Source organism: Aulonocara stuartgranti (genome assembly GCF_965226115.1).
Source record: "Aulonocara stuartgranti genome assembly, chromosome: 17".
NCBI lineage: Eukaryota > Metazoa > Chordata > Actinopteri > Cichliformes > Cichlidae > Aulonocara > Aulonocara stuartgranti.
The window spans coordinates 5851229-5863072 of record NC_138953.1 but is presented as its reverse complement, the minus strand read 5'-3'; the positions used below and the strand labels follow the sequence as shown (position 1 = coordinate 5863072).

Genomic DNA, 11844 nt, shown 5'->3' with positions numbered 1-11844 from the left:
AAGTATGTGGAGTTTATTTTGTTTTGTTTTTTTCTGACCTGAAATATACATTAGATTTTGCAAAAATTTTATATCACACTTACATTGATATTGTTTTACTGTGAATAAGGTCTTTCTAGAGCAATCTTAGCATGCCTACTTGCAAACTGTAATGTACAGAACCAGCTGTTTTCAGAAGGTGATGATACTGAATTTGGACTGACAGACAAAACACGACACAAACATTGATTTTATTTATTTTTTCATGGTGTATTTATGGATCATTTTAAATTCCATAAGTCATACTTACATCTTTTTTTTTTGAAAAATATATATTTCTTTTCTCTTATTTAGAGCAGAAGGAATTGTCTTTTACATTCCTAAATAAAATGTGGGCTGAAGCACATCCCTCTCCTGTTGTTGTCGCCTTTATGTAGACTCTGTTTCTGGGGTTGTTATACATGACTGAGCGCAAAGTTTCTGGCTGCATATCTAAAGCCCTCTGCTCAAATGATACAACATACACATGGATAAATGCACGTATACACTGGAAAATGCACAGACGACATGAGTGTTGGAGAAATTATACTTTTTTAGCAAATTGGGGGGGGAAAAGGCATGCACACAATGTATAAAATCACCACTTTTGCTTTTGTTACATCATCTAAACTTCCTTCACAGACAATCCACAGTAGTGAGAATTGGCTCTAAAATGAGTCTATGTATTTGATATATAATATTTGTGGTTCAGACTAAAAGCCCCATAACATCAGAGAAAAGGAAAAGTATAGTTGTACTGCCCTCAAGTGCCTCTCGCAAGTATTGTACTCACAAATAACAGTCGACTGTTAAGATATAACCGATCCATCCGTTACATCGAAAGAACACAAAAAATAACAGATTTTCTGTTCTTGTGCAAACGCAGTGCTTGCATTTTTTCAAATGGTCCACAAAATTCCCAAAAGATTTTGTTTAATTTTTTTGTTAATCAGGAAAAAAACGTGAAATTACAAGTAAGAACTGATGGTTTTTAACCGTGCAAATATTTAATCTGTAAAACAGTCACAACAGTGGGGTGGAAGGAAAAATGCTGACCGACTACTGGCTCTAATGACATGCCACTTTTCTGTGACTGCATGTGCACATTACGAACAGCAAATCCAGATGTTTATCACACATAATTCCTAGGCTCAAATCTGGCAAGTTTCTCCCAAAAAGAGGAGTCCATAAAACAAAACAGCAGTGGCACAAAACTCTGAAGCCACAGCTTGGATATCTGTGGTTATGTTCCATCTTCTTTATCCCATCCATCCATCCATCCACGTGAGGTTTTCTAGCGTGATTTTGCCAGCTATCCATCCCAAATAAGGCTGTGATGTAACCATTAAATGCAGGCATAAAAGAGTCCCTTCCTTGACCTTTTTAAAAAAATCTTTCCATTGTCCATCATCAAGAGTCCTGCATAATTCGAAGGTCTTTGGGCCACAAGACAGTGCAAATCGTTTATAATATTCAAGACAGCTGGAAGTAAGCGATCAGGTCATGTAGTATACAAGAGGGCTAAAATATTTTTCTAATACTCTTAATTGAAAACACAAAATCTGAATATATGTGAAATAAAAACCTTAAAAAATATAGCAGACTATGGCATGGTAGTTAAAAGTTTAAACGTGAGTATGAAGGAGCGTGACTTTACAATAAAGCTGCACAAGCAGATGCTGATCTGAAGGAGGGGCGGGGGTCAGGATCTCCATTTGCATCCAGACTGGCAAGCAAAGTCAGCTTCACTGCAAGCGCCTCAGAAAGTTGGTTGGCTGTTTTGTTGCTGCTGCTGCTGTTGGGCGAGCTGTTGAGCGGTGGTGAGCTCCTCAATCAGGCGCTTGAAGGTGATCCTCCTCTCGGGTGACTGCTCCCAGCATCTTCGCATCAGCTCATACACCTGTCAGGGAAAAAGAAACGGCAATCAAAAGAAGTTTTGTTAAAAATTAAAAATCGAACAAAACTGCAGCAGCTCTGACTCGCTACACTTTTACATCTGATGCTGTCAGGTTTCCTTGGACGGCTGCTTAAATGCCTGCAACCTCAGTGTGACCTGACAGCATGTTAAAACTCACTGAATCATTTTGATTTAACATAAAACCAAAGATTACAATTAAAATTGTTCACTATTTAGTTCTGCTTACCGTATTTCCCGGACTACAAAGCGCACCTGAATATTAGCCGCACAAGCTAAAATCCGGGGAAAATCCTGTTTTGTACATACATTAGCCGCACCTGACTAAAAGCCGCAGGTGTTTCAATGTTGACTTATCATATGTAAGAGAATATGCACAAAGGGAATTGTCAGGAAAGAGATGGCTGTTTGGAGACATCACTTTTATTAATATTTTGAAAAACAAGTTATGGGTACATATTTGCACATGTAGTACATAACAGTAGCCTACAGCACACCAGAAAAATAGATTCGGACTACCTTTTAGGCTCAGGTGCAGTGACACGGCTTTAACAAGAAGAAAAGTCAGTCATTCACCATCTTTCTCTTCTTCCTGCGCTCTAAAACCACCAAAGTCCTCTCCTCCAGTGTCGGATACAAATAGGCTCAGGATGGCTTCGTCATCCACTCTCCGCTTCTCTCCTTCGTTGTCACTTTCAAAACCAAAGAAATCCTCGTTGTCAGTGTCAGAGTCGAACACCCTCTGAAGGGCCGTGGCGGTGTCCTCCTCTCCATCATGCAGCAGTCCAGCCCTTAGAAATCCGTTGGTGATCGTGGATGTTTTCACACTTTTCCACGCTGTCAGAATCCACCGGTGGAGTTGAGCATAACTTGCTTTTCGCAAGTTTATCGCCGCTCATCATCCACGCCTCCCGCTGAACGCGTACCGCTACTTTGAAGTTTGTTTTTCGCGCTACTTCGTACGGCACTACGTTGCCTGGCGGACGGACATGTGACTAACATACCACTCTTGAACCCCGATCCTTCCGCCAGGCAACGTAGTGCCGTACAACAGCGGAACACACAAAACAAATCGTCTTACGATATGACAAAAATCATGGACAATCCATAGAAAAGCCGCACCTGACTAAAAGCCGCAGGGTTCAAAGCTTGTGCAAAAAGTAGCGGCTTATAGCCCGACAATTACGGTAAATAGGTTAGGAAAGAAATGAGTGCCCCTTTACTGAAGTATGCCATAAAAGCACAGTGAAGATACTGCTATGATTAGCAATATTTCAGGAAGTCAATCCACATCTCGTGTAAATCAGACATTTCTACAGAAACCGACATCAGCAGTTTCTGTAGAAATGTCTGAAAAAGATATCTAAAAGCAGCATCGGTGGTTAACGGTCCTTCTTTAAAGAGCGAAGTTATGAAAGAAACACAGTTTGTGAGTGAAAAACTGGTGATTGCAGTAAAAATGACTGGATTATGAGTAAGAACGTCTCAATTTTGTACTCAACAATGCACAGATGAATGTCAACTATTTAAGGTAAAAAACTCCCAATGAATGAATACAACGCATCACACATTAAGAGGCCCATATTTACCTTCTCTTGAAGCCTACTCTGGCTGTTGTTTTTCTTTCAATATGCTGTATTTGGATTTGTGTAAATAAAAACAAAAAAAGCCAAATCATTACCGCTGGTAATACTTACAGAGTCAGGACAGTCTTTAGGACACGGCAGCCTCTTTCCTTCTTGCAACACCTTCACCAATCGGATGATAGTCATCTGACCATGAGTTTTACCAATCATTTCAAGGAAGCACTGAGGGTAAGGACAAGGGGAGATTACAAAAGGAAAATACGCTACACTTTCTCTACTTTCATTTAGATGTGGGCCATAGAAATACAACTTTAGTCATAGCAGTGTTGAACGTGCACACTCTGTGTTGCAGGTTTAATGGCTTTTATTTTCTAGCTTCCATAATTCTTCAGTCTTTCTAATCTGTGCAGGTTTATTAGTTAGTGCTTCTGGTAGCAGCAAAAAGCCTGATGTAAAAAGATGTTAATGATAAAATGAGCTCTTAGCACTGGCTCGAGCTACTTTGGAAAGCTCACAGTGGAGTCTATCATCTGCCACTCTGGCCAAAGACCAACACCATCTGCTACATACAAATATGTGTGTGCCGTTTACTTTACACAACTGGCACAGTATGTGTACTTAATGCAGAGTCGCAGATAGGAAATATTAGTAATGAAAGTGCTGCACACTTACATTCATCGGGCTCTTGGCAGAGTCGCAGTAAGTGAGGAGTTCATACATCGTCACCCCAAAGGACCAAACATCTGAAGCGAGGTAAAACTTACAGAGAGTCAGACACTCGGGAGCATACCTGAAACACAAAAAGCATAAAGGCTCAGTCACTGTGACAGTTCCTTCTTCATCCTTCCACTATACTGAGAGGTTACTGAGCAACATATAGTGTCCTCAACTGTATGTTAACAGCAGAGCTAAATCTAACACTTGTGTCGCTGTGGGACCGTCACAAGGTTACGAAACCTGAGAGGCGCAGACCCGGCCCAAACAGCACCTAAGCATGGCTTGTGCCAACGGATGTGACGTCACTTTTGGTGACGTGTGTGCGAGTTGGACAACAGTAATAGTTCACCACTATTAAACTGTTTTCTTGTTATTTGTTATCTTATTTAAAAAATAATAATTAAAGCTGCTTTAGAGATTAATGTCCTCATAGAATAAAACAACTCGGACTGACATAGTGTGCATTTTTCTGTCATTTTAGTGCAAACACATCCTTGAGGCTTAATTATCTGCCAGCTGACACCAGAGTCAATATATTGCTAGAAAGAAGAGCCCATATGCGCCTTTTTTATATTAATCCTATCAATCCATTTCATTTACCATCTGACACCCCGCCCCCACCACACACACACACACACACACACACACACACAGGTTTTCAGCTATTATCTCTTTGTTGTCCTCTTGACTTACCAGAAAACAGGGCTGTCATTCTCGTCCTTGACTGTGTAATAACCTTCGTTATCTTTGATGCTCTTCGTGAGGCCAAAGTCACCAATCTTCACAGTCGTCTCGTTCTCCATCAGCACGTTTCGGGCAGCCAGGTCACGGTGGATGTAATTTTGAGATCCCAAATAGTCCATTCCCTAAAATGAATTAAACACAGTGTCATGTTTCATCAGGTTCAGAGTGACCAAAAGGAATTGAAGGAACTGAAGAGAAGGTGCATTACCTTGCATATCTGCACAGAGTAGCTGAGCAAGGTGGGGATGCTGATCCTGGCTCTGTTTCTGGGCAGATACTCCTTCAAGCTGCCCAGTGGAAGATACTCCATGATCAGCTTAATAGCCTGACCACCTATAGATTCATAAAAACATGCAGTCAGACTTTGTGTATACATGATATTATGTTTGAAACACTTGTTGCTGGTCTGAAGGTTTACTCCAGAATCTATTTATGGTCTTCAACAACAAGTATGTCCTCGCTCAATTTATAGAGTCAAACTAAAAGTTAATTTCTAATATTCGGTTATGTCAGTTTCTCTCTCAAAAACTAACTTTAAAAACACATTCAAAATCTTCAATATCATCATCATGCAGTGGACAGAATACCTTCTTCTTGGGAAATGCCCTTATATTTGACTATGTTTTCATGGTAGAGATCCTTCAGGATGTCGATCTCTCTGGAGAGGTTGTTGCTCTGCTCTTCTCGGTTCTCGGGCTTCAGCGACTTCACAGCCACCATCTCGCCCGTTCGGTCCCCCCTAGGGTCGTAGCGGCATAGCTCCACCTTACCAAAGTGACCCTGCACGAGAAACATGAAACAAATTTTAAGTACTGAACAGCAGACAAACAACTACATGGGAAACTTCATCCATTGGCTCGTTTAGTTCATCTAGTTCTGTTATGCTCAGATCACAGGGAAGCTCTGAAGGTCCTAGGGATAGATGGAGGCAGATGACCTGCTGTGGTGACCCCTAAAAAGAGGGGCCACTGCAATATATATATTTATATATATACCTGTAAGCTTACACCCACTGGACCAAATAGACTTATATTTAATAAAGCCATTTTTCATGTCTGGTGCCAAGTTTTTTGTGCGTCAGTCTAATTACTAACAAAATGAATCCTATGATTGGCTCAACACGAATGAAGCTAGACACAGCAGCACTGTACCTCTCCCAGATCTCTGATCTTCCTGAGAAATCTCTTTTCAAACATGGTGGGGTCAACATCTGGTGTTGGCTGGGGTTTGATAGAAGGGTCTGAAAGAACAAAAAGAGGCAAATTCATTAGGCACACTGAGTACAGCACGTCTCTCTCACAGCACATGCACGCTTGTGTCATAGGAAGTCCATTGTGGTCGACAGTGTCGACGTTTTCACTAGAACTCTGTGTGGTTATGTAATTACCTGTTTACTCATGTTTCCACAGAAATGGCTACTTCTGGCAGGACAATACATCACTCAGGCAAAACCTTTTACGTGTCATCATTTTGAATATTTACCTAATTCTAACAAAAAATTCAAACAAACAAACAATACTCACAAACAGTGAGAATTATAGTAGCTTGAAATATTTTTGTCCCTTAGGGTTTCATTATATGATAAAACTGGCTTGAGTAAAATGGGTTGCAGTACCCAATTCTAACCAGCAGGTGGAAGAAGAGAGTATAATATCCTGCCATGGGGCCCATTTGAGGGGCTGATCTCTGACAATGCACCCAGTGAACTTCCTCAAGAACCTCTGAGTAGTGTAAACAAGTCTGTTCACAGCCTGCTACTCCATGAGATAGAAAGCATGCTTCACATTCAGGTACCATGCCGATATTTAAAAAACAAAACAAACAAAAAAAGATCACAATGTTTTAACTTGTACTTCACTTGTTTTGTAGTCTTATGCAGTGTTATTGGCTTAAATTAAACATTTTTCAACTCTGAGCATCTAGAACGAATAAAAGCTGGACACAGCAGCAATACGATGACTGAAATCTAATGCTGCTCAGGTTTCATATGTGCAGCCTCTTTATTAAGTGTAAAAACTGGTTTTATATGACGTACAGACATACTCGGACATACTTTTTTCTATGAGCTGATCCATCTCTCTGACAATAGCCCTGAAGAAAGGTCTCTTCTTGGGGTCATAGTTCATGCAGTGGGTCATGAGTTCAGCTAGCTCTGTGCAGTCCGGGGTGGCCAGTTGGCACTCTGTTTCATAAAATCTCTCCTTCTGCTCAGAACAGACATGAAAACACGTATGAACAAGGTGCTGCATGAAAACTGACCAGTCGATACGGATGGACAGAGATGGTTAAAAAAAAACAAAAACAGAAAGAAACCGAGGGACACTTGGTTGGATGATCATCAGTGCTTGTGTGTGCTCTTTACCTCTGTAAGCTTCTTGTCTTTGAGGGGAACCTCGCCATCATAGCAGATCTCCCACAGAGTAGTACCAAATCCCCATTTGTCAGCTGCGACACCCAGTGACGAGGCATTCCTCACACACTCTGGAGCAATCCACGGGATACGATGCACACACTCTGCACAAAGTGGACACAAACAAACTCCACTTTGTTTAAAAGTTGCACTTGCAGTTTCAAGTTTCATGAAGTAAAAGCAAAAAAGAAACCGTGAACAACATGTTTTTACTTAATTATCAAATCATGTTATCATCCTCAGGCTCTAACGTCACCAGTTTGTTCTTGATAAACGGCTAAAACCCCCAAAACATATGCATGTGTGTGTGAGTGTGTATATGTGTGTGTGTGTGTGTGTGTGTGTGTGGACTTTTCACACTGTAAAAGACATCTTAGGGCAGGTTATGCGTCTACACACTCACAATGCCCCAATTTCAAAGAAAAATAATTAATTACAGTCTAGCTCTGACAAGCCAGCTGGCAGGTAGCCGACACAAAATGTTAAATTGCTGCTTGAAGTAAATTTTAAAAAAAGGCTTTGTATTGGCCGGCTCGGCTTTGACTGGAAGACGGGCTAAATGATTGGCTGACCTCCACTAGATAGATAGATGAGCAGTGTAAGTACTAAGAGGTCAAGAAGGAAAGAAACGGCGGGGGAGCCGAACAGATATCTGAGCGGGAAATTACATAATTGGGGGGGGGGGGGGGGACAATGGATTAGAGGGTTTTGAGCAAAGTGATCTGAAATTGCTGGGAAGCACTGAAGACTGCTCCCAGTGGGTTTCTGAGCACTTTATCCATTATGTTCAATCAAATCCATGTACAAGAACATCGATGTCTAACTGGAAAACCAGTTGATCAGTAAAGTGATGGAGACATGGGGAAAAAAACGGTAAAGTTCCGGGAACAAATGGTGAGGGAGGAGCCTTCCCAGGAGAATATGGCAGTGGGCATTTGTGCAGAAACAGTTCTGTTCTGTGGTTTATACAAGCGCACTGGGTCATCACACAACTTATAACTCTTGCAGAAAAGCAGAAACATAAGCCATTTGAAAGTAGACATATCCTAGTTGCGCTGTCTTCTCTGATCCAATACCTAGCCTTAAATTATGGTCAACTACCTGTGCTTCATCAGAAATATGTTCATTTTGTATCTTTTCTATGTTGAGTGGAAAGAAAATGAGGGCACGACAGAAGCAAAAAGAGAGAAAGCTAACAGTAGTCACCCCACATTTAAGTGAAAATTGTTTATCAGATAAAGTGTCACTCAAGCAAGCCAACATTGATGTGTTGTCGTTTTCATAAACTTTGTGTCCTGGTTTGTTTTTAAACTGGTTTCAATGCCAAATTAAACATCATCTAATTATGTTTGCAGTTTTAATCCTGATTATTTTGGCTTAAACATACAGTTTGTAGTAACAAGACTAACAGTAAGAAGACGGTCTGACATCAGTGTCGTGCGGAAAAACACGTTGTCATGAATGGAAAAAGTAAATATGATAATGGATGAGGATGAGGAGGGTCTAAGGTAATTACTTAGAGCAAGATGGCCCAGAGCCAGCTTCCTAGTGCCTGTATTTAGCACAGAGCCTCGCCCTCTTGTGTCAACTTCCTTACTGCTTGTGATTCCACCCACTTGGCCACGACTGGAGGCTTTGTCCCCACAGCGAGCAAAGATTGTATCCATCTTGATGCACGCTCAATCATCCACGTAAGGAAATACCAGAAAGTTGATTTTGTGGGAGAAACGTTTCGTAACTCACCTCAGTGATTTCCTCAGCCTCAGCTGACTGCAGATTTCCCCAAGCTCATAAGTACTACATTTGCAGAATGACCGAAAGTAACACCCCCGACGTGAGGCCAGTTTCATGATCATTAATATGCAAACTGTCCTGACCACTGATCAAAGGTCATGACTAACATTCACAGAGAGTTGGGGAATGGCCACAACCACAGCATTGTAAGATGGCCCCCTCCACAGATCAGAGATGGCCATTTCCTTCTGTGTTGTGCTTAGCCAGAGATTGTTTGATTTCCCCATCATTGGCTCTTAGCAGCATGCACTATACTGCTATACTATTGTATTACTATATTAGTCACCTGGATGAGAGGCTGAGTGAAATGTTTCTCGGACTGAAAATGCTACATAAACAACTTTTAAGAAAGATACTACACATCCTTTTTCTTTATAGATTGCACAATAACTTTCTGACACTCATCCACTGGTTTTACTTTCAGTTACAGCTGACTAGAAAAGTTACTGTGAAATTTTCCATGGCAGCTATTCTGTAACCATTTAAGTTTCATTTTTAGTAATCCAAACTGAGCCTGTCTGTATGTGGACTTACCCTCTCTAGTGAGCACTGTGATTGGTATTCCTGGGTCGCTGAGCTTAATGAATGGCCCTCCTTCATCATTACCGAGTCCGTCTCTGGCCAGCAGTATGTTCTTAGCACACACAAAGCCATGGACCAGCTTTTTGTCCTCCTACAACAAACACGGGACAGAACACATTTTCGTCCATAATCAAGAGGATACGCTTTCACATTTAATAAAAGACGCTAATATTGACATTAATCCATGGCTAAAAACAAGTTTTCATGGACTGTGTCTTTTGTTCTCCTCTCTTACCAAGTAACTGAGGGCTGATGCCAACTGCAAGGCCACCTGGAACTTCCACGATGTGCTGAGTGGAGTCTGTTGTCTCCTCATAAACACATCCAGTGGTCCCAGCTGGACAAACTCCTCCACCATGATATCTTATGGTACACAAAGAGAAAGGTGTCAAAAACCTTAGCCACAGGAATAAGAACCTCATTAGACAACCACACCGCTTCTAATATGCACTTACTCTCCTGGTGGTGGACACACACTCCATAGAGCAGCACAATATGTTTATGGGACACTTGTTGCATCTTACTGGCCGTTTCAAAAAAAGCCTTTCAACAGAAAGACAAACATTTCAGTATGGTTAGATGTTACAGGATAGATACAATTTGATGGAATTTTCTGGGATGTTCCACATCTTTAGGAGCTCACCATGGAGATGTCCCTGTGTCCAGAACCCAGCACCTTTAGGACCACCTTGACTTCCTGGAAGGATGTATATCCTGCATCATCCTCCTCCTCACCCTTCACCTTCAGAGTGCCCGAGTAAATGTTGGTTTTTGTACCTATACCCAGGTGCTCCTCCTGGTTGACACAACAGAGAGCCCAAAAGATTATAGTGTAAAGTATTAAAGCAAAAGTATACCTCCTACAAGAAAGGTTTTTGCAGCATTTTATTACAGGTTTTTCAAAAACATCGTAACTCTCATTTCCACATACAAAAAAAACAGAGCCCGGACTATAAAATGCGACGGAATGCATTTAAAATAATGTAAAAAAGTGTAATTCTTTGATTTATTTAAAGAATAAACAAAAAAAGGAAACTAACACAGAAGAGAGAAGGAGTACCTGTTCAATGTCCTCTTTGAGAATGCGTGGGAAGCTGACTTGATTGCCTGGCATGTGTCTCTTAGGGGCTGTTGCTCTGTTTTTGGTGGCCACGAGGAGATTTGAAATCTCTGTAACATAAAGAAAACAGATTTGATTGTAAGCATTACATATTAAAAAGATATACTTTAGATTCTTATTTTTGCGAACAACTGTGTGCCCTCATATAAAAATGGCCTGTCTGTCTGTTCTGTATTTATCATTTTAAATTCTGTTTAGAAAACTTTAAATCTACCTCTGTAGATGCTTTAATATATTTAATATATTACATATTATTGATATTTAATAAGATAAAACTACCATGCCTTTATTATCAAAATATACAAATATCCAATAACATTAAAAGTATAAGCAAGAATGATTTTTACAGTGAAGTATTGTATTTTACAAATGTACAGATGATCATATAGGCCCTGGCGTTCTGAATGAAAGAAGAACCGTGTTTAAATGTGGTAAAACGGGCATTCAACAATTACGTCAATGTGGCAATGACGTGAACAGATATTCGTATTCGGCTACCATACTGATTCAGTTTATTTTTTGTGTATACAGAGACATGTGGGAGGAACAAGTGAAGATGTATCTTTGTGCCTGTTACCTATATGCATGTGTGTTTGTGGGTGTCTACTGCTGTGACAAAACCAACGCACTGTGGTTTAAGGGGGAAGAAAAAACCCAGCATCTGTGCTCCATCATTTCGGAGAGCATCTCGAGCACTATTCTGTAACATGCAATCTGGGTTTCATGCTAAAAGCCAAACACAGCCTGCACCCACATGTCCCATCAGATATTTTATATACTATACTAAAACCTCGCCTTAATCTAGATACTTACAAAGCAACACATACTCACCCACTCTTAAACCCTGCAGCATTTTTCACAATTTATCTTACTGTCAGAACAGATAAACAAAAACCTGCATAGAGCCAAAATAACAATAAATAAGTCAACTGCATGCTGTTCCCAGGAAGTGAGCATA

At 40.6% G+C, this 11844-nt stretch overlaps 1 protein-coding gene across 2 annotated transcripts in view; it reads right to left on the bottom strand.

Moving 5' to 3' along the window:
- Window positions 1-211: 211 nt before the first annotated feature.
- The window catches only part of jak1 (Janus kinase 1), a 32359-nt gene continuing 20726 nt past the window's right edge, over window positions 212-11844 (bottom strand). For both annotated transcript variants that reach the window (XM_082511893.1, XM_082511894.1), the window contains exons 12-25: window positions 10827-10936; window positions 10410-10562; window positions 10222-10309; window positions 10002-10129; window positions 9719-9857; window positions 7343-7494; window positions 7034-7184; window positions 6132-6220; window positions 5568-5760; window positions 5189-5313; window positions 4930-5102; window positions 4192-4309; window positions 3631-3741; window positions 212-1918 (exon numbers count right to left, since the gene is read on the bottom strand). In XM_082511893.1, the coding sequence (XP_082368019.1) occupies window positions 1778-1918; window positions 3631-3741; window positions 4192-4309; window positions 4930-5102; window positions 5189-5313; window positions 5568-5760; window positions 6132-6220; window positions 7034-7184; window positions 7343-7494; window positions 9719-9857; window positions 10002-10129; window positions 10222-10309; window positions 10410-10562; window positions 10827-10936 (1871 nt within the window). In that variant the 3' untranslated portion in view covers window positions 212-1777. The remainder of the gene's footprint in view (window positions 1919-3630; window positions 3742-4191; window positions 4310-4929; window positions 5103-5188; window positions 5314-5567; window positions 5761-6131; window positions 6221-7033; window positions 7185-7342; window positions 7495-9718; window positions 9858-10001; window positions 10130-10221; window positions 10310-10409; window positions 10563-10826; window positions 10937-11844) is intronic.